The sequence below is a fragment of the Schistocerca cancellata genome, chromosome 4, assembly GCF_023864275.1.
Source record: "Schistocerca cancellata isolate TAMUIC-IGC-003103 chromosome 4, iqSchCanc2.1, whole genome shotgun sequence".
NCBI classification, from domain to species: domain Eukaryota; kingdom Metazoa; phylum Arthropoda; class Insecta; order Orthoptera; family Acrididae; genus Schistocerca; species Schistocerca cancellata.
In genome coordinates this window covers 567788096-567808706 of record NC_064629.1, presented here as the reverse complement: position 1 = coordinate 567808706, position 20611 = coordinate 567788096, and the positions used below count along the sequence as shown (strand labels likewise).

Sequence of the window (20611 nt, the reverse complement as noted above, 5' to 3'; positions counted from 1 at the left end):
CTCTGAGTTAGTTGCTGTGTATTTATTTGATTATTTTACACTACTTGATTCAACTGTTAACTTTGATAATGCCAGCTGTATGAAAAATTCTGCAAGGTGAATAAAGATTCTGATTCCAGCTATGCATGTGTGAACAGTTTGCATGTGTTGCATCAGGATTGTTGCAAAGATGCAGGAGTGACATGTACAGGCAGTGCCAAAATGGATGGTCCATGACTGAACTTTGTAGTAAGATAAGCAATGCATGCAGAAGGAAAATACTGTGCGCTTTATGCAGACCATTGTGCCTTCATCTTAAAATGGCAAAGCATAAGTATTTATGTTAACAGTACTTATTGGGGCATACAAAACATTCATAGACATTTTTGAAGATTATCCACAATATAGTTTCTTTGGGTCAGAAATGCAGTCTCTGTGATTGATCTGAAACAAAAAAGTGATTAGGAGCTTCACTGAAAATTACTAGTGTGTGCCTAGTCTTGGAAGTCTGCAGTTGTATTTACGAGATTACATACACACATTGAGAATAAGTCACATTTCTGTTGGTGGAGTTCTCTGGCTGAATTTGAATAAATCTGAGCTAATTTGTATAACTCGTAAAAAGTTGAGAAAAAGTATTCACTTGTAACAAAGGTGCCTATAACTTTTCAGTGTAATGCCATACTGTAACTGATTTTGTTAATATTTTTCATCTGTCTAATAATAATATTTTTCTTGTAGGTGCTGTTAAGGGGGAAATGATCCATGTCACTTTCGATGGTTGGAGAGGTGCCTTTGATTATTGGTGCCGTTTTGATTCGAGAGACATCTTCCCTGTTGGTTGGTGTGCAAAAAGTGGCCATCCATTGCAGCCACCTGGGCAAAAGAGTAAGTTTATTGATTTTTAATGTTTTATGATATGTTTCAATTAAATTATTATCTGATAATTGCATAAAATTGGGCCTACTGATGTAATGGAGCCACAGCATGTAGTGTATCCCAAACTGTTACGGTAAAAAATACCAGATGATGAAGGATACTAATTTGGGTACTTTGAGATAAGGAATTGGTGGTTGGAAATGTGTGTTGATTGTTCTTGTAGTCAGAAGTAACCTACACCTTGTAGCAACATCTAAAGTTCATTGTAGCTTTGCAAAATGGTGACTGACAGTGTATGCATTACAATGATACTGGATAATCCATTGAAAAACTAAACACTTGTTTAAATTCATTTGTCCCTCTCATGAAGGATGTAGCATTGTGCAGTGCTTTTGCCATATGACTTTCAGGATGTTACAGTGTGACAAATCTTATGTTAGTACATGGATGATGCTGTATTTCTCAGTAAGTCCTCTTTGTCTTTGACAGAACATATGTCCATCTACATTTATTAACACCCATTTGAATGCTAATAATAAATATGTTATAAGAGGTCACTTGAGTGATGGGCCTGCTCATAAAGCTTCACAGCCAGTAGGGCTGGCTTGTGAGACAGTGTAGTGTGCTAGATTGGGAATGAATCCATGTACCAGATTAACAACTGAGAGTTTGCTGCACCATTTAGCCGGAATATAGCTTGTTGGTGGATTTCTACATTTTTTAGTGAAATACTGGAGTGGTTCCCCATCTCCAAATCAGAATAAGAATTTTAAAAAACTTTTGAGAGGAGATCTCAGTCTGAAGTAATTTATAAATTAACGGTTTGTACTAAATGGAAAATATATTATAGAAGTTTTGATATCTAGCTAAATTTTTAGTATACATTCATAATAACCATTGAATATGGAAGTTGTCTTGACTCCAACAGATTGATGCTGCATAGTGAATAAGGAAGTAGCCTGTCTTTGTAGCAGATGCCATGAGAGAGGTGTTGTGTATCACAGAGAAGTATAGTGTTATAATTCAAAGAATGCACATTCCCAGAATATGCAAGCAACATATTACTTGTTGCCACACACATGTCTCACGTAATGACCACGACCGTAAAACTGTGGAAACTTCGCTTATACATAGGCTTTCCAACAACCGTTCTATCTATGCACCATTCAAAAATGAAGTGGGAAAGAAGGGAGAGTGATTTGATAGTAAGATATGTCATTTTTGTACACAAAGTATCTACATTAAGATGTTTTAAAAAGAAAGATTATTGTGTAGATGGTGGTGTGTGAACTTATATATCAGTTGTAAGCTCATCTTAAAGTGTATTTCATGTATGTTATGTAATATCTTTAGTTACTGTTGCATGACCTTTGTTAAAATCTCAAAAGAATACAGTTCTGTATACTTTCTATACCTTACCATTTGTTGAGCAGCAGCCCATGGAGCAAGTCGGTACAAAACCAGAGTGTGCAATATTCCTCCACCACTTGCTGTTTCATGTGGTGCAACCTCATCTGAGCAGGTGTTGCCAGGCAGCAGTGTTGGAGAAAAGGAATCGTCTGTGACAGTTACTGAGCCAGACACATCAAGTTCACAAAAGCAGCCATCTGCATGTGAGTAAGATTATTGAAATAGCAACTTAGTAGAGTAATAGAGCAGTATTTCTGTTTAAAGAATGTGTGTTTTGTATATGTCAGAATGTGTTTTGATGATGTGATTGGGGCTAATCTTCAGCCATTCGTGTTTCTTGGAACAGAGATTCACTAATAATGTTGTCATGTCATAACCAGAATTAGGTTGTAAGTAAAAGGCAACACTTATCACTAATAGCACATTTATGACAAACACCACTGTACAGCCAGAACAGAACTGACCTACTGGGCAGCAAAGGCAGCTATTTATAGAAACTTTATATGATGTTTTTACATACTTTGAATACTCCAGAATCTACAAACATAAGATATTTCAAAAACCTTCCAGAACTGGTAAATACTAAATAACTTCTGGTGGTCAGGTTTGAACTGGTGACTTGCAGCACAGCAGCCAGTGACACTAACCACTACACTACACTGCGTGCACCACAGCTCACAGCAATGCTCCCAATCCTGGAGCAACAGCGACCCACTGTTTCAGACATTCTCACTGAAGCCAACTACAGCTCCTGGGATCCAGATGTTGGCATTAGCCCACTGTATGGCAAATCCTCACATTATGGCCATGTTGTTACATCCTCTTCACTGTGACGAGTATCAAAGGTAGCCCTTGTCGTTGAAGCTTCAGTCATTGAGTGGGTCTTCAGTTTCCTTGAACCTGTGTTTCCTTGAACCTCCCATTGTCGATCTGCGGCTCTGGGCTGTAGTAGGGCATCATACGGTGAACATTGTTGGTTGGATGGTCAATTGATTTGGGTGAAGGGACTAGACAGCGAGTTCATTGGTCCCATTGGATTAGGGAAAGATGGAGAAGGAAGTTGGCGATGCCCTTTCAGAGGAACCATCCCGACATTTGCCTGAAGAGATTTAGGGAAATCACGGAAAATCTAAATGCGGATGGCCAAATGCGGGTTTGAACATAATCGTCCTGAATATGAGTCCAGTGTACTAACCAATGTGCCACCTCTCTTAGTCAGAGAACATGGGTGATGCCTCTGGACTCTTATCTTTTTGTTAAAGAGTCGTAATCCTCTCTTTCATATGTGATGTCGGACAAGCAATGGATGATACAATACAGTGCAAAGTAGTGCTTTAGTAACTTTGTCAGTAGCCCTACTTTCCGCATAGGCATAAAAATCCATACCAAGTTTTCCAGGCTATATCTCAATGGCTGGTGCTTGGCATTGTAACAGTCTTGGTCCTTCTCTTGGGCATCCAAGGTACATATGCAAGCCAGCTGCCTTACTTTTTCTGTCCTGGTGATATTTCACATTGTCATCCTGGGTATCATCTCATTGAAACAGAAACAGTTTACCCATTGTCATTTTGGCCTTAGAAATTGTGGAACAGAAAGAATGGTGTGAAGCCTTTAGTGTGACAAACAGTATTGTATCCTACTCTCACTATTGATTCTCAATATACATCGAGAGTATAACTGCCAATGTTTTTTTTTAAGTGTTCTGTGTGGCCATTGGTCTGTGGGTGGTGTCACAATGTGAGTTATTACCTTTGATATGAGTCTCAATTTGAAAACATTTCCACAGTCAGAGATCATCAGTAGAGGTTCTCTGTGCATTGAAATGATATCTTCTGCTATGAACGTTGCAATTTCCAGAGTTTCAGCCATCAGCAAAGCATTGGAGACAGAGTAATGGGTCAGGTAGTCAGTGAAGATTCCAATTATTTTACATCGGGAATCTCCCCAAGAGGTCAATTCCAGTTCAGTGGAATGACACTGCTGCAGGCGGAATTAGAACCAGATGCCCTGGAGGTAATTGTAGCACATGCTTCTGCCAATGGCATTCCTTACAGTGGTTCGCATATTGTCAAACAGATTGGTACAAACCTGCCAGTTATAACTACATCTGATTTTTCTACAGTTTTCGCGAATTCCACATGGCCAGATCTTTGTGCATCTTGGAAAATCTTCAGGATAGCAGGCTATAGATTGGCTGGGATGATGAGCAACTATGTACGCCCCATTGGATCACATTTCCTCTTATACAGTGTTATTAACTGGAATCCTCCTCTGTTCTCTTTCTTCCTTCTTCAAGCCTTCCATGGTTTTGATGCTGGATCTTCTCTCTGTTCAGCAGCAATTTCACCAGGTATCTGTAGACATTGTAGCACTACTTCTGTCTTAATAAAGGTAACAGATTACCTGAAGTTTGCCATGAATGTACAAGAGGTGACCATCATGTGCTTCTTAGACTTCAGAAAAGCCTCCGACACTGTCAACTTTGACATTTTATTTGCCAAACTTAGTAGCCTAAATTTCTCGCCAAGTGCACTGCAGTGCAGTAGCTTCGCTCATGTCTGACATATCGTCAGCAGTGCATCATGTCTGGCATTATAAAGTCACAGTGGACTTAGATAGTATTGGGTGTTTCCTAGGATTCGGTATTAGGTGCTAAACTCTTCTCCAGTTTTGCCCTACTGCAATACCACATTTGTGCTGACTCCTCCAGTAGCATATAAATGCAAAAACAATAAACCTGAAGACAGCTCTCGAGAATGTCAATACTGACCTGTGTGTGCTATCAAAATGAGTGAGGCACAAAGGGTTAAAGCACAACCCATCCAAAATCCATGCAGTACTGGTTGGTCATTCTAGACTCATTAGTCCAGGTTATTGTGAATTCTTACAGTCTTTAACCCTAAATGGGACAAATATCAACTTCTCTCCTTCATCAAAGAGTCTAGGAATAATAATAGATGAGAATCAAAATTGGAATGATTATTTAACTGAAATGTACAAAAAGACATCAGTATGTCTCCGGGCCCTACATCTACATCTACTACATCTACATTTATACTCCGCAAGCCACCCAACGGTGTGTGGCGGAGGGCACTTTACGTGCCACTGTCATTATCTCCCTTTCCTGTTCCAGTCGCGTATGGTTCGCGGGAAGAACGACTGTCTGAAAGCCTCTGTGCGCGCTCTAATCTCTCTAATTTTACATTCGTGATCTCCTCGGGAGGTATAAGTAGGGGGAAGCAATATATTCGATACCTCATCCAGAAACGCACCCTCTCGAAACCTGGCGAGCAAGCTACACCGCGATGCAGAGCGCCTCTCTTGCAGAGTCTGCCACTTGAGTTTGTTAAACATCTCCGTAACGCTATCACGGTTACCAAATAACCCTGTGACGAAACGCGCCGCTCTTCTTTGGATCTTCTCTATCTCCTCCGTCAACCCGATCTGGTACGGATCCCACACTGATGAGCAATACTCAAGTATAGGTCGAACGAGTGTTTTGTAAGCCACCTCCTTTGTTGATGGACTACATTTTCTAAGGACTCTCCCAATGAATCTCAACCTGGTACCCGCCTTACCAACAATTAATTTTATATGATCATTCCACTTCAAATCGTTCCGCACGCATACTCCCAGATATTTTACAGAAGTAACTGCTACCAGTGTTTGTTCCGCTATCATATAATCATACAATAAAGGATCCTTCTTTCTATGTATTCGCAATACATTACATTTGTCTATGTTAAGGGTCAGTTGCCACTCCCTGCACCAAGTGCCTATCCGCTGCAGATCTTCCTGCATTTCGCTACAATTTTCTAATGCTGCAACTTCTCTGTATACTACAGCATCATCCGCGAAAAGCCGCATGGAACTTCCGACACTATCTACTAGGTCATTTATATATATTGTGAAAAGCAATGGTCCCATAACACTCCCCTGTGGCACGCCAGAGGTTACTTTAACGTCTGTAGATGTCTCTCCATTGAGAACAACATGCTGTGTTCTGTTTGCTAAAAACTCTTCAATCCAGCCACACAGCTGGTCTGATATTCCGTAGGCTCTTACTTTGTTTATCAGACGACAGTGCGGAACTGTATCGAACGCCTTCCGGAAGTCAAGGAAAATGGCATCTACCTGGGAGCCTGTATCTAATATTTTCTGGGTTTCATGAACAAATAATGCGAGTTGGGTTTCACACGATCGCTGTTTCCGGAATCCATGTTGATTCCTACATAGTAGATTCTGAGTTTCCAAAAACGACATGATACTCGAGCAAAAGACATGTTCTAAAATTCTACAACAGATCGACGTCAGAGAGATAGGTCTATAGTTTTGCGCATCTGCTCGACGACCCTTCTTGAAGACTGGGACTACCTGTGCTCTTTTCCAATCATTTGGAACCTTCTGTTCCTCTAGAGACTTGCGGTACACGGCTGTTAGAAGGGGGGCAAGTTCTTTCGCGTACTCCTACAAATATATAAGATGATCTTCCTTCTTGACCTGAAAAAGGAACTTGTCCAAATACATGTACTTCCAGTTATTGATAACAGCGATGTTATCCAAAGCTCACAGCACCTAGAACTGGTTATGAATGCCTGTGTTCATTGTATATGTGATGTTAGACTCTTTGATCATATTCCACCGTCATATGCTTAGCAGTTTCCATACTCTGTCTGCTGTACTGTCCCCCATATCTCTCCTCGACCGTAATGTCCTTGTCTGAACACTATGGCACAAAGATCAATTCTCAGAGCAAAATCATTTCTGCCCCACTCCATCGTTCAGCCATTTTCTTTAAATCCTTCTCAGTAGCAGAAACCTGACTCTGGAATAACCTCTCACTTTGTATTAGAGAACTGAGTAACATCTCCAGCATATCTACTAAAGCAACAATAATGATTACCGTTGTCCCTGTAAGTGCTCATAATGTTTGTACATCTTTCTTTCGAACCAGATCTACCTCATTTCCCAATAGTATTAGCTGGTGCAGTCTCCTTAAATTTCCTTTCCCCAAAACTCGCTGTATCAGAGAACATCTATTTTGTACACCTATAAATTCTTTTATGTCTGCCACTATCATTATTATTATCCAGTATTAACTTTATTAGCTCATAGTATTACTTACTCAAATTGTCACTGTAGACACTCAAATTATATTAATACCATTTGACATATTAAAGTTATTTCTCAGTTGATTGTGATGTAAATTAGGTACTGCACATGTTGAACCCTACTGACATTCCATCCAAGCTGCTGTGTTCTGGCATAGGATTCCTGGAAAGGCAACCAATGTCCTTGTGTTTATGTCCATTTTTGTATACCACTGTGATGTCAATACTCCTAGAGCCTCAGGGCCCTTCTCACCAGTCGACACGATGTATCCTTCAGGCTTGTCGGCCAGCATAGAGAATAATTGTCCAGCACAACGGTGAGTGGTTTGCCATATAAATACAGCTGTAACTCCTTGATGGCCCAAATAACTGCAAAGCACTCTTTCTCATCTGTAGAACAGTTCATCTCAGATTTGGAGAGTACTCTGGAAGCGGAAGCACAAGATCTCTCTTTTCAACACCTTCTAGAATTTGTAGTAGTAGTAGTGTCCCTGTCCCAAAACCAGTAACCAAAGAACTTGAGATGATGTTAGTGCCTCCTTCATGACAGGGAAAGATCTTTCTTGCATCTTGTTCTACGAAAATTTGGTGTCTCCCTGCAGTAGTTCTTGCAAGGGTCGTACCTTGGTACAGAAGTCCCTTATTAATTGCCAGTTGTACAAGTACGTCCAAAAAAAGTTTATCACATCACAAATGTGCTAAGAATTCAGAAAATCTGTGACTGCTCTTATTTTCTCTGGAATGGGACAGACTCCATTGCCATTCACTAGATGGCATATGATATTTATATCTGGGGCACTGAAGAGGCACTTTTTTGGATTTGGGTGAGGCCTGCATTGTGAACACATCTAAACACTATTATCAAGGGGCTTAGATGTTCTTTTAATCTCTTAAAAAGACAGTGTCATCCATTTAAGGTGTCAAAGGGTTGTCCAAAATACATTTGAAGGTGGCTGGAGCATTACATAGCTCAGTCAACATATCTTTTCACTCGGAGGCTGTCTGAAGTTATTGAAGGCAGTCTCTCCCCAGTCAGCCTCGATCTGCCAGCAGTCTATCTGCACGCTCATAGTTGAGAAATATTTTGTTCCTTTCAAGCAGTCTAGGATGTCGTCAGTGCATGGCAAAGGGTGATTTTGTTCAGTCATCAGTAGTTGATGCACAAATACCATCCTAGTAAACACAGTCCTAGTAAAAGTATTCATTCGCCACACACTTCATTCATCCAGTGTGTTGTATTTGGCAATTTGGTCAAATCTTTCAGTGAGTTCATCAAGTCCTGACTACCAACTCCAGAGAACATGACCCATGTGCAGCTGATTTGCTGCTGGTTTGAAATCTGTTATTGGTTTCCTGAATATACAGACCTTGAGAATGGTTGTAATGCTTGGATTCCAGTTCCTGTGAGTGTAGGCAGTGGTGTTTATGTTGCCTTATTGGAGCCATGGTGATGTAAAGGATTTGAACTACCATATGTCTCCACCAGACGTCATCACATCATGACCAGAATAAAGTCCAAATCCGAAAGAAGGTCATCAATAAAATACACACTTATCACTGACAGCACATTTAATACAAACACCAATGTACATTCAGAATAGAACCTACCCTCTGAAATTACAGTGCAGCTATTTATATAAACTTCAAATTTCCAGCATGCTGGTATTTGTAAATGTGTTGAATATTCCAGAATATACACTCATTACAAACATAAGGTTGTTTGGCTTTAACTGGTGACCTGCGACATGACAACCAGTGACACTAATACAACTACACCACACTGCGTGCTTCACTGCTCGCAGCAGTATGTTGAGAGAGAGAGAGAGAGAGAGAGAGAGAGAGAGAGAGAGGGGGGGGGGGGGGGGAGCATGTAAAATGTATCAGTGAATTTATTGAAAGAGAGTGTGAAACATTAAGATAGTCTTTAAATTCCATTAAATACTAATGTGTGAATTTATCTTTTGTAGTTTGCATATTCATTAACCATGGCTGCACATGTGGTCCATATCTGGATCCACGTAAAGTATCAGAATTGCCGGTGATGTATAATGCCAAGAACATAAACAGATTACTCAGAGACTTTGTGCAGTCTCTGGTAGATGCTGCATTAGATCAGAAGCAAATATTTGGCATTTTGAGACAAGGTGAAGGAAAGGTTGTTATATCAGGTAATTTTCATTTGTTTTGTGTTTCCACTCATAGTATTCTTAATTTTGTAGGCATAACTTTCTGTGTTTGTGTATACCAGATTTTTATGGTATAAGATCTGAAATTCAGCTAAGACTTCACACATTGTGAAAGATAGTGGTACTGTTTATGTAGATTTCAAACCTGTTGCACATTGGTGTGAAATTAGTTCAACAACATTCATTTAACATATTTTGGAAAAATAATTTTACTGTAATTTGAAGTATCCAGTTTCAAGGATAACTTGAATATTTATACATTGGTTCTGCATCATGATATCATCTTACATAAAAATATGCTTGGTTATGGTTAGAAAGAAGAAATATATGACATGATCAGAATGGTGATGGTCCTGTTAAAAATTAAATTGACTCTAGGAAATGTAATGCTACAACACAGTATCTTATAGACACATGCATATCACACACCGACACTATCATTGTGATACCTCAAAAGAACTTATTTGTGGGCTATCACATTTTGAAGTTTTGAATAGCAATTTGGTTTTCTAATAAGATAAGGAATGAAAATATTAATATTTTCATGGTTGCTATATATAGTTTAAGTATATATCAAAACTTTTGCTGAGATTATAATCATTTTAAAATTTACTTATTAAAATTTGTTAATCATCAAAACAGTTTGCCGTATTAGCTATCAGGGACCAGCTTGTAGCTTTTTAAATACAAGTGTTGATGTATCTGAATAAAAATCGTTTATCTTTAACACATAATTATGTAGCACTTGTCTTTGCAATATACAACCATAACTTTAATTTTATTTTGACACCCATGTGGCAGTTTCAGTGACCCTTTTGCTTCAATCTCCCTCATGCCACATATAATAAGTTCGTGATTTTGTTTTGTAGTTAACTAGTGTCAGATTTAGTAAACAGTTTACTTTTGCAACAAGAAACTGAGATTTACCCTTTAGGTGTAGGAAGTACTGCTTGTAAATCATGTGCACAATTCTTCTGATTGCTGTCTGGATTCATTCTATCATGTTGTTATTTGACTCTTGCAAGGTTATCCAATCGGTGTAAGTCGTGATAGTCTCTTTTTCTGGTCGCCAATGTCATCATAATTCTCAAATGCCACACACAATTCACATAAATCAATTGTGGGCTAAAAAAATTCAAATTTGAATGCTTCTGAAAAAAAAAACATGCGCGCGCACACACACACACACACACACACACACACACACACACACACACACACGCGCGCGCGCGCGGGTTCGGGGCTAAGAATATGCCTGTGGTATTCCTGCCTGTCGTAAGAGGCAACTAAAAGGAGTCTCCAACGTTTCGGCCCTTATGTGATGGTCCCCTGTCGGGTTTGACCTCCAAACCTCAAAATTATTCCGAAGAGCGAGCCGAGTGGGGAAGGGCGCCTTACTTCGTGCTTTGTGTCAATCGTGCATTGAGCCCTTTCACCAGCTTATTCGTCGTTGCATTGCAGTCCAGCCCGCTCTCCATCTCTTGGGCATGGATACATTCCTGTCTACATTTTCCGCCATGCAATGTGCAGTGCCTCTGTCTACACTTACGACGACCATGGACTAATTGTCACCTAATATCCAGCATGGTAGCCAGTCCGTTGTGGTGAGGCCACCATGTACCCTGTTGGTTGTAGCCCCCTGACAACACAGGGATCGCTCTGCTGATGCCTGCGCCATTAACTCCCCACGTATGCCAAGGAGTAGATGCTTATCTCCCTGGGGCGTCGGGACTCCCAGCATCAGGGCGGATGACCTGCAATAAAGCGTGGTACATCATCTCTCGCTGGTGGCCAGCCACCAGCAGTCTCTAAGCATTCTCGGGCTCAATTTAACGCTCAGAAACACGACCCCAAAACATTCCCCTCCCTGGCCACACTGTGGGAGGAGTGTAAGTTTCAGGATGGCAGTGACAGTTATTCGCCCCGGTTCCTAGTTTGTACGAGAGCTGATGGGGAGTATTTCATGTCCACAAAGCCTCATTAGAGCATTTAGAGGACAAGTTTGGGGAGGTGGAGGGCTTGTCCAAAATGCGCTCTGGGTCAGTACTGATAAAAACGCCATCCTCTGCCCAGTCACGAAGGTTACTTGCTTGTGACAAGTTCCCTTTTGTAGTCTGATGATGAGCTGCGTGCCAATTTAGAGCGTCGAGGTGTTCATTTCGTCTGGCGTGTTCATTGGGGTCCAAAGGATAATCAGATTGCTACCGGTGTCTTCATCTTGGCCTTCGAGGGTGATACGTTACCGGAGAAGGCCAAGGTGATAGTCTACCATTGTGATGTCAAGCCCTATATCCCTCCCCCGATGTGGTGCTTTAAGTGCTGGAAGTTCGTCCATATGTCTTTCCGCTGTACTTCCAGCCTCACATGTCGAGATTGCGGACGCCAGACTGCACGATCTTACAGGATGAGCGAAAAATCATGGAATATAAGACCCTGGACCGACTGACCTATACTGAGGCTAAGAGGAAATATGACAGACTACATCCTGTTCAAATGACATCTACATATACCACTGCTACAACAACTGTGTTAGCCCCGTCCGTTCAGCGAATTCCAGCCAAATCACCAAGCCGTACAACTACACATGCCCCCTTGCCCATGGGGGCCACTGCCTACCCTGTTGCTCCTGCGCCACCTACCTCAGGAGCAACACCCCCTCACCCATCAGGGACGTCCGTCCCTGCTTCTAAGGCGGAGAAGCATCCAACTTCTTCAGCTCCTCTCGCTCGCAAGTGTTCCCTTGGGTCCCTCCCTTCCCAGGTTTCCACAAGCGGGAAGGATGACGCCCCGACAGTGGCATAAGTGCCCACAGGCAGCTGGTCAAAGGGCTTCACGATCCTCCTCCATCCCGGAGACTGAATCGGTGAAGCCCTCCCAGCCAGTGAAACCCAAGGGGCAGTGAGAGAGTCCAAGAAAAAGACCTCTTAAGACCAAGGAACTTGAGGTGACGGCCCCCCCCTCCCCCCCACTGCAACCTTCAAGCTCTGCGTCTGAGGATGAGGTGGAAATCCTGGCGTCTGCTGAGGACCTAAATCTCACTGGCCCCTCAGACACAATGGGTAGCCCTTGCACAGGTGCTCAATCGGTGGGGGCAGGTGACACAGCAGCGTAATCTGCCTCCCCAGTCCCCTCACGCTTTTCTCGGCCACGGACAGTTATCCTCCAGTGGAACTGCAGCGGTTTCTTCCACCATCTTGCTGAACTCGGACAGCTTCTCAGCCTTCACCCTTTCCTCTGCATTGCTCTTCAAGAAAATTGGTTTCCAGCAATGCGCACCCCTGCCCTCTGTGGCTATCGGGGTTATTATAGGAACCGGGCAGCTTACGAAAGGGTCTCCAGTGGCGTTTGCATCTATGTCCTTCAATACCTTCACAGCGAGTCTGTCCCTCTACAAACACCTTTAGAGGCTGTCGCCGTTTGGGTATGGACACCACAGGCTGTTACTGTCTGCAGTCTGTATCTTCCACCAGATGGTGATGTCCCGCAGCATGTCCTGGCTGCGCTGATAGCCCAATTGCCGCCACCTTTTCTGTTTCTGGGCGACTTCAACGCCCATAACCCTCTGTGGGGTGGAACAGTGGCAACAGGCCGAGGCAGCACCGTTGAGCATGTATTGGCAGAGCTCGACCTTTCCCTTTTAAATGGTGGTGCCTTCACACAATTCAGTGTGGAGCATGGCATGTACTCAGCCATCGACCTTTCGATCTGCAGCCCTAGCCTCTTACCGTCTGTCCAGTGGAGTGTGCATGAGGACTTGTGTGGTAGTGACCACTTTCTGATCTTTCTGTCACTGCCACGGCGTCACTCTTCTGGACGCCCTTGCAGATGGGCTATGAATAGGGCTGACTGGGATTTGTTCTCCTTCATTGCCACTATTGAACCCCTTTCCAATGGCGCCCTTGAAGCAGTGGTTCACTCGGTCACCACCAGTATCGTTACTGCTGCAGAATCTGCCATTCCCTGTTCTTCTGGGTCCCCTCGGTGGAGGACTGTGCCTTGATGGTCGCCTGAGATCGCTGAGGCGATTAAAGATCGCCGGTGGGCGCTCCAGCATCACAAGCGACATCCCTCATTAGAACACCTCATCGCCTTTAAACGGCTCCGTGCGCGGGCCCACTGAATCATTCGCCAACACAAGCAGGAGTACTGGGAAAGGTATGTCTCCACCATTGGCCTCCATATCTCTCCATCGCAGGTTTGGGCCAAGATTAGGTGCCTCTATGTCTACGGGACCCGTGTCAGCATCCCTGCACTCTCACTGAATGAATGGAGCAGTTTGTACTGATTCCGACATAATTGCAAACAGCTTAGCAGAGCGCTTTGCTCTGAGTTCCACTTCTGCAAATTACCCACTGACCTTCCACTGCCTGAAAGAGCAGTTGGAACGTCGGAGCCTTTCTTTTCACACGCGCCACCCTGAATCCTACAATGTTCCATTCAGTGAGTGGCAATTCCAAAGTGCCCTAGCCGCTTGCCCTGATACGGCTCCCGGGCCAGATCGCATCCACCATCAGATGCTCAAACACCTCTCGGCGGACCGCCAGCGACGCCTCCTATACTTCTACAAGCGTATCTGGGTCGAGGGTGAGTTCCCGTCGCAATGGCGGGAAAGCATTGTAATCCCAGTTATGAAACCTGGCAAGAACCCACTGGAGGTGGACAGCTATCGCCCCATTAGCCTCACCAATGTTCTTTGCAAGTTGATTGAACGCATGGTGAGCCGGCAGTTGAGTTGGTACTCAAGTCTCGGGGCCTTCTGGCTCCGTCTCAGGGTGGGTTCCATAAGGGCCGCTTTGCCGCCGATAATCTGGTGAGCCTGGAGTCTGCCATCCATATGGCCTTTGCCCGCCGACAGCACCTCATTGTCTTTTTTGACATGCGGAAGTCATACGATACGACATGGCAACATCACATCCACTCTACGCTTCATGGTTTGGGTCCTCGGGGTCCGCTGCCGATTTTCATATGAAATTTTCTGTTGCATCGTACCTTCTGCGTACAAGTTGCGGCCTCCCATAGTTCCCCCCTAGTTCAGGAGAAATGGAGAACGGGGTACCACAGGGATCTGTCTTAAGTGTCTGCCTGTTTTTAATTGCAATTAATGGGCTCGCTGCGGCGGTGGGAACGTCTGTCTCAGCTTCCTTGTATGCTGACAACTTCTGCCTCTACTATAGCTCCATTTCCATTGCAGCAGCTGAATGTCAGCTGCAGGGCGCTATCCGCAAGGCGCAGTCTTGGGCTGTGGCGCATGGCTCCCAATTTTCGGCCGCCAAGACTTGCGTTATGCGTTTCTGCTGGCGACGCACTGTTCACCCTGAGCCACGGCTTTATCTTGACAGCGAACCTCTTGCTGTGGTGGAGAGACATCGGTTTTTGGGTGTGGTTTTTGATGCCCGGTTGACTTGGCTCCCTCATATTCAGTAGCTTAAACAGATGTGTTGGCGGCATCTTAATGCTCTGCGTTGCTTGAGCCACACCAGCTGGGAAGCCAACCGATCTACCCTCTTACGGCTCTACCAGGCATTAATTCAGTCCAGTCTGGATTATGGGAGTCTGGCTTATAGTTCAGCATCCCCTTCTGCATTGCGGGTGCTGGACCCCATCCTTCACAGCGGGATCCGACTTGCCACCGGAGCTTTCTGGACCAGCCCTGTGAACAGCATACTTGTGGAGGCAGGTGTCCCTCCACTGCGGGTACGGCGCCAACTTTTACTGGCCACTTATGCTACACATGTTTGTAGCTTGCCTGGGCATCCCAATTATCATCTCCTGTTCCCTCAGTCTGTCGTCCATCTCCCAGAACGTCGGCCCCGGTCGGGTTGTACGATCGCAGTTCGCGTCAGAAAACTTCTCTCTGGGCTTGGGGTTTTCCCTCTTCCACCTCTTTTCTGTGCCCCTCTGCGTACACCCCCGTGGTGTGTGCCCCGCCCATACCTTCGGCTTGAATTGGCACAGGGCCCGAAGGACTCGGTCCCTCCGGAGGTGTTCCACCGCCGCTTTCTTTCCAACCTTGCCACATATCAGGGCTCTGGCGTTGTCTACCCTGCCTTCACCAAACAAACTTAGGGCCGTCAAGGAGGCTACCGGTACGTGGCGCTCCTCCTTGCGGGTCTCTCGTAAGGAGTCTGTTGTCCTCTGCTGGCTGCGCATTGGGCACACCCAGATGACGCACAGCCACTTATTGCGCCGTGAGGACCCACCTCTATGTCGCTGCGGATCTGCTTTGACGGTGGTCCACATTTTGTTGGCCTGTCCCCTTTTAGCTGTGCTGAGGCAGACGTTTGCGCTGCCTGATACGCTCCCTGCCCTTTTAACAGATGACCCTGCCATGGCAGGCTTAGTTTTGCGTTTTATTCGGGCAGTGGGATTTTATCACTTAATCTGTGTGTTTGTCATTTTTTTGTTTTGAGTCTGGCCTTTGGCTTACGATTTTAGACTGGGTTATTATTTTAGTGTGTTTCTAGGTGGTTGACTTTTCCTTTTTGTCTCTATGGTCGGCCAACTACTGTCACACTCTGTTTGATTTTAATTCCTTTTGTCTGATCTGTCTCTGAGTCTTTCTTGTCTTGAGTTGTCTGATGTCATCTCCATTGTTCGTTTTTATTCTGTGTGGGTGTTTGAAGTTTTGGAAAAAGGGACCGATGACCGTAGTAGTCTGGTCCCTTCAATCCCAGAAACCAACCAACCCCCCCCCCCCCCCCACACACACACACACGGAGAGAGAGAGTGTACTGTAGGCTCAGTACATATTTGCGGTAGTTCTTCCTCCTTCCTGGGAGCAGTCAAATGAAAATGAGACAAATGGAGAAAAAGTAAATAAACTGTATATTATTTCAAAAGTAATCACCATATCTATTAATACAGTTATCCCACTGTGAGACTAAAGTGTCAGTTTCATAGTTGCCTACTGAACCATGGTTGTACCCACACATGCACCTCTTCATCCAAAACAGTAACCATGAATGTCTTTCTTGAGGGCTCCAAAAATATGGAAATTGCATAGGGAGAGATTGGGACTTATTGGAGGATGTGTAAGGGCTTCTCAGTGTAACTTATGCAGTGTAGTTGAAACAACTTTACAACTTTGGTAGCATGTGGCCCCACATGTAGCCAAGGTCATTTCAACTATGCTGCAGAAGTTGTACCGGGAAGCTCATACAGTCCCAATCTCTCTCCGTGCAATTTCCATATTTTTGGAGCCCTGAAGAAAGATGTTCATGGCATTTGGTTTGCTCTGGACAGAGAGGTGCATGCCTGGGTGCAATCACGGTTCAATATGTTTGCCTCAAAAGTCCTCTTGTACAAACTCATCTTAAGGTACAATTTTGAGAACAATTTTAACTTGGTGGCTTAGTACACCTAGCTTGTGTTTTGGCCAGATAGCTGGCCACCATATAGCAGGTGTGACTCGGCGCATTGTCATTATGCACTGGCTTCCAGTCTCTTGAGCAGTTCACAATAAAAAGCACCATTGACAGTTTGGCTTTGGGGCACAGACTCATCATGAACTTTCGTTTCCTTGTAAGGAGAATTACTCTTGGCCTGAATTGTTTGGGGGTTTTGCTTTCAAATGCTTCCATTCAGAAGAATGGGGCATTTTTTTTTTTTTTTCATCCTCCTGTGGTTTTTACATTATTTTCAGCTGCCAGGTTTTCTTTATTGCTAGTACTAGTTGGAACAAGAGGTTGTTCACAATCTAGATGATAGTTCTTTTTTGATTGTTGGTCCTCAGAAATAAAGGACTTCATGCTTTCAGTACTCTTCAGTGGAATCTTTTAGGAGTGCAGTAAATTTTTTGTGCTGTGCTTGCTTTTGTTGTTGCTGTGGTCTTTAGATGAATCCTATTCTTCTTTTGATGTCGATATATATTTTTACGTTCAGAATCAGAATCTTCTGTGCTATCATCACTGTTACGGAGTTCACAGTTTTCGTTGTTTACTTGGAAGCACTTTCTTCCATTTGAGCATTTTTCTAGAGGAGGAGGTGGCTGAAACTCTTTCTCAGAAAAGTCAAGTCCTGCTTGCAAATGGACTGCAAATATTGAGCATATTTGTAATTGCATGACAAACAAACATTCCCACCATCAGTCTGCTGCTTAAAATTAAAGCAAGCATGCTTACTAGAACTCCCCTTCATGGTTTCATCTATCACTTTCATCTTCTGCAATCATTCTGGTTCTGGATGGTCATTAGTGTCTTGTGCCTTTGCTGTTAAAACCATTTTTTGGCCTCTTACATTGAGGCCTGGGATTGTTAACATGTTTATTTTAGCATTGAAAAATATGAAGAAAGTAAATAAATAAATAAAAGGAAATTATGTCAATAGTATAAGCCATAATTTGTTATGCAGTGGGACATTAAAAATCAAAATAATATAGATGAGTAGCATTGCAAATCGTGATAACTTAAATGAGCAGTGTGAAAAATTAAATAGAGAAGTAGTGTGACATTACAAAATCATATAGGCAAGCACCGTGAGAAGTACAAATTCAGTAGACTAATAGTGTGATAATTAGAGGATGCTATGGAAAAATGACAAGCAATGTAACAATTCAAAAAGTCTCTTTACTGACCATACAGTATTTGTATAAAAAAGTAATGATACTGAGCTTGTGGATCAAAATTTACTGTAAATATCACTAGAGCCTCTTAGTACTCTTCAATTTGTACCCTGAAATGTCAACAACCCGCTGCATGCGAAATTTCCACGCTTCAAACGCTGCCACGAATGCTGAGTCTAGGATGGCCTTCAAAGCCCTTGTCGTGGCGGTTTGGACCTCCTCCTGCCCCCTCCCCCCCTACGTAGAGGGGCTAGGGAATTGTTTGAATCCATTTCTTGGCCAGGTAGCTGGCCACCATATAGCAGGTGTGATTCAGCACATTGTCACGATGCAGCTTCCAGTCATCGGCAATGGCTGGCCTCACGCAATGGCCCCTGGCTTCCAGTCTCTTGAGCAATTCACAATAAAAAGCGCCATTGACAGTTTGGCCTTGGGGCACAAACTCATGATGAACCACACCTCTGACATCAAAAAAGACAATCAGCTTTCACCTTCAATTTGCTCATGCGACCCTTTTTCGGACGTGGGGATGCCGTGGTGTTCCACTCGGCACTCGTGCACTTTGTCTCCGGGTCGTACTGAAACACCCAGGTTTCGTCTCCGGTGATAACATTATCTAAAAATTCCGAATCAGCTTCAAGGCTCTGGAGATTGCCTTGGCAGGCATCCACACGTGCTTGCTTTTGAACGTCTGACAAAATCTTTAGGACCAACTTGGTGCAGATCTTCTTTGGTGATGATGTTGTGCACTGTCATTTTACCAAGTCCAAGGTCATCTGCTATCATCCTGACACTCATCTGATGGTTGGTGTTCAATAAAATGCCCACATGGTCGATTTTTTGTCAGTTTTGCTGGTTGATGGGCGTCAGGAGTGGTCCTTGTCCTCAACACTGTCCCGGCCCTCTTTAAAGCTCTTCACCCACCTGAAAACATTTGCTTTTGACAGGCAATCATCACCATAGGCTTTCTGACACATATGCAACGTTTCCGTACCCGATTTTCCTAGTTTCACACAAAACTTGATGGCGTAATGTTGCTTGATCATTTGCTGTATGTTGCACCATGACCGACAACTTTGTGGTGTGTCTATTCAACGCATGCTCGATGCTGTCGAGACAAGAGCCCACAGGTGACTGGCACACTGAGCGTTTTTGACCAGACACCCCCCACTGCCAATTCCCCACAGGCGAGCGTGTGCTGCGAAGTACAGTCGTATCAGCAAAAAATCAGTCTCATTACTTTTTATACAAACCCTGTACACTCCACCTCTGTTTTTCTCCAATACAGTATTGTTACAACAGCTCTCTCTCTCTCTCGCAGTTCTGCGTACTAGTGACATCACATTACTGTAATTCTATAGAACATGTACTGCACTATTTCTTTACAGTTGTAGAATTCGTATTTTTTGAGATATCACATTGCAGGTGTTGGTGTGCGATGTGTCAATAATATGAAGCCAGTTTTTACACTATTGATAATATTTTTTCTTTAAAATGTTTTGATTTTGTGATAAGTCATGTTTTAAAGTAGTTTTACAATTCCGTACTGGTAATTTCATGATTTGTCTATGTGCAGCTTGAGAAGCAGTATTTGTTTTGCCATACACATTTTGCCTTAAATTATTGTGTCTTCAGCAGTGAAATGTGTCCCATCTGTATTGTTTGTTTGTTTTCATGATACATACGAATTTCAACCACAGTAAACATGCATATAGAAAGTGCAGATGAGTACACTTTTCTGTTAAAGAGGTTTCGTAATACGTGTAAACAAAATGAATTCTGTTGGATCTGGACCAACATGTGAATCGTTTATAGGCCATAAGTATTGCTTTTCAATTGCCTGAAAAAATCAGTTTTGATTGTATTACCTTTGGTGCTGTTTTTACGTAATGTATTTTTCATTGAACATTGACTTTGGAAATAGTTTCTCTAACTTTAATTTTTATCTTTAAAACATTTAAGTATGTAGTCATGGTTACTAGCTTTGTGTTTTACCCAAGCATATTGAAAAGTTGACTTCTGTGGAGTATTCTAACTCTGAACTGTGATTCTTTTTAGTTGCCTTCGACAGTAAAACTGTTGATGTCCGTCTCCCAGCCATTGAAAAGATGTCCGATTTGTGGAGTTTCTTGGAAATTCTTTTCGAGGAACTCATGTGCTGTGAAAATTTTTGTACAAGCCGGCCTCTGGGAGGTTTGTGCCCCAAGTGTTCAAAGCAGTTAACGCCACCGGCACCTAAGACAGGTACGGCAGTTCATTTGTTAATTATTAACTCTGGAAATTTTGAAAGCTAGTGGTTTTTCTAAGCATTCACAGAACATAACAGAATCAGTTTCTGTCAGTTTAGAAGCTTTATTATGGTATTCTGTTTCTTAAAAGTTGTGTTGGTTTATTTGAGAGAACAATTGAAAGATTAAACATGCCTTTTGTTTGAGTCTCAAAATGTTTTGTGCATAATGTTCGCTCTTCTCTATCAAGCAACTGCT

General features: G+C 43.1%; 1 protein-coding gene across 2 annotated transcripts in view; it reads left to right on the top strand.

The window, feature by feature from the left end:
• LOC126183523 (polycomb protein Scm) overlaps positions 1–20611 on the top strand; it is a 194474-nt gene that overhangs the window by 97445 nt on the left and 76418 nt on the right. For both annotated transcript variants that reach the window (XM_049925582.1, XM_049925583.1), the window contains exons 8-11: positions 721–867; positions 2292–2471; positions 9347–9547; positions 20184–20369. In XM_049925582.1, coding sequence (XP_049781539.1) covers positions 721–867; positions 2292–2471; positions 9347–9547; positions 20184–20369 — 714 coding nt within the window. The remainder of the gene's footprint in view (positions 1–720; positions 868–2291; positions 2472–9346; positions 9548–20183; positions 20370–20611) is intronic.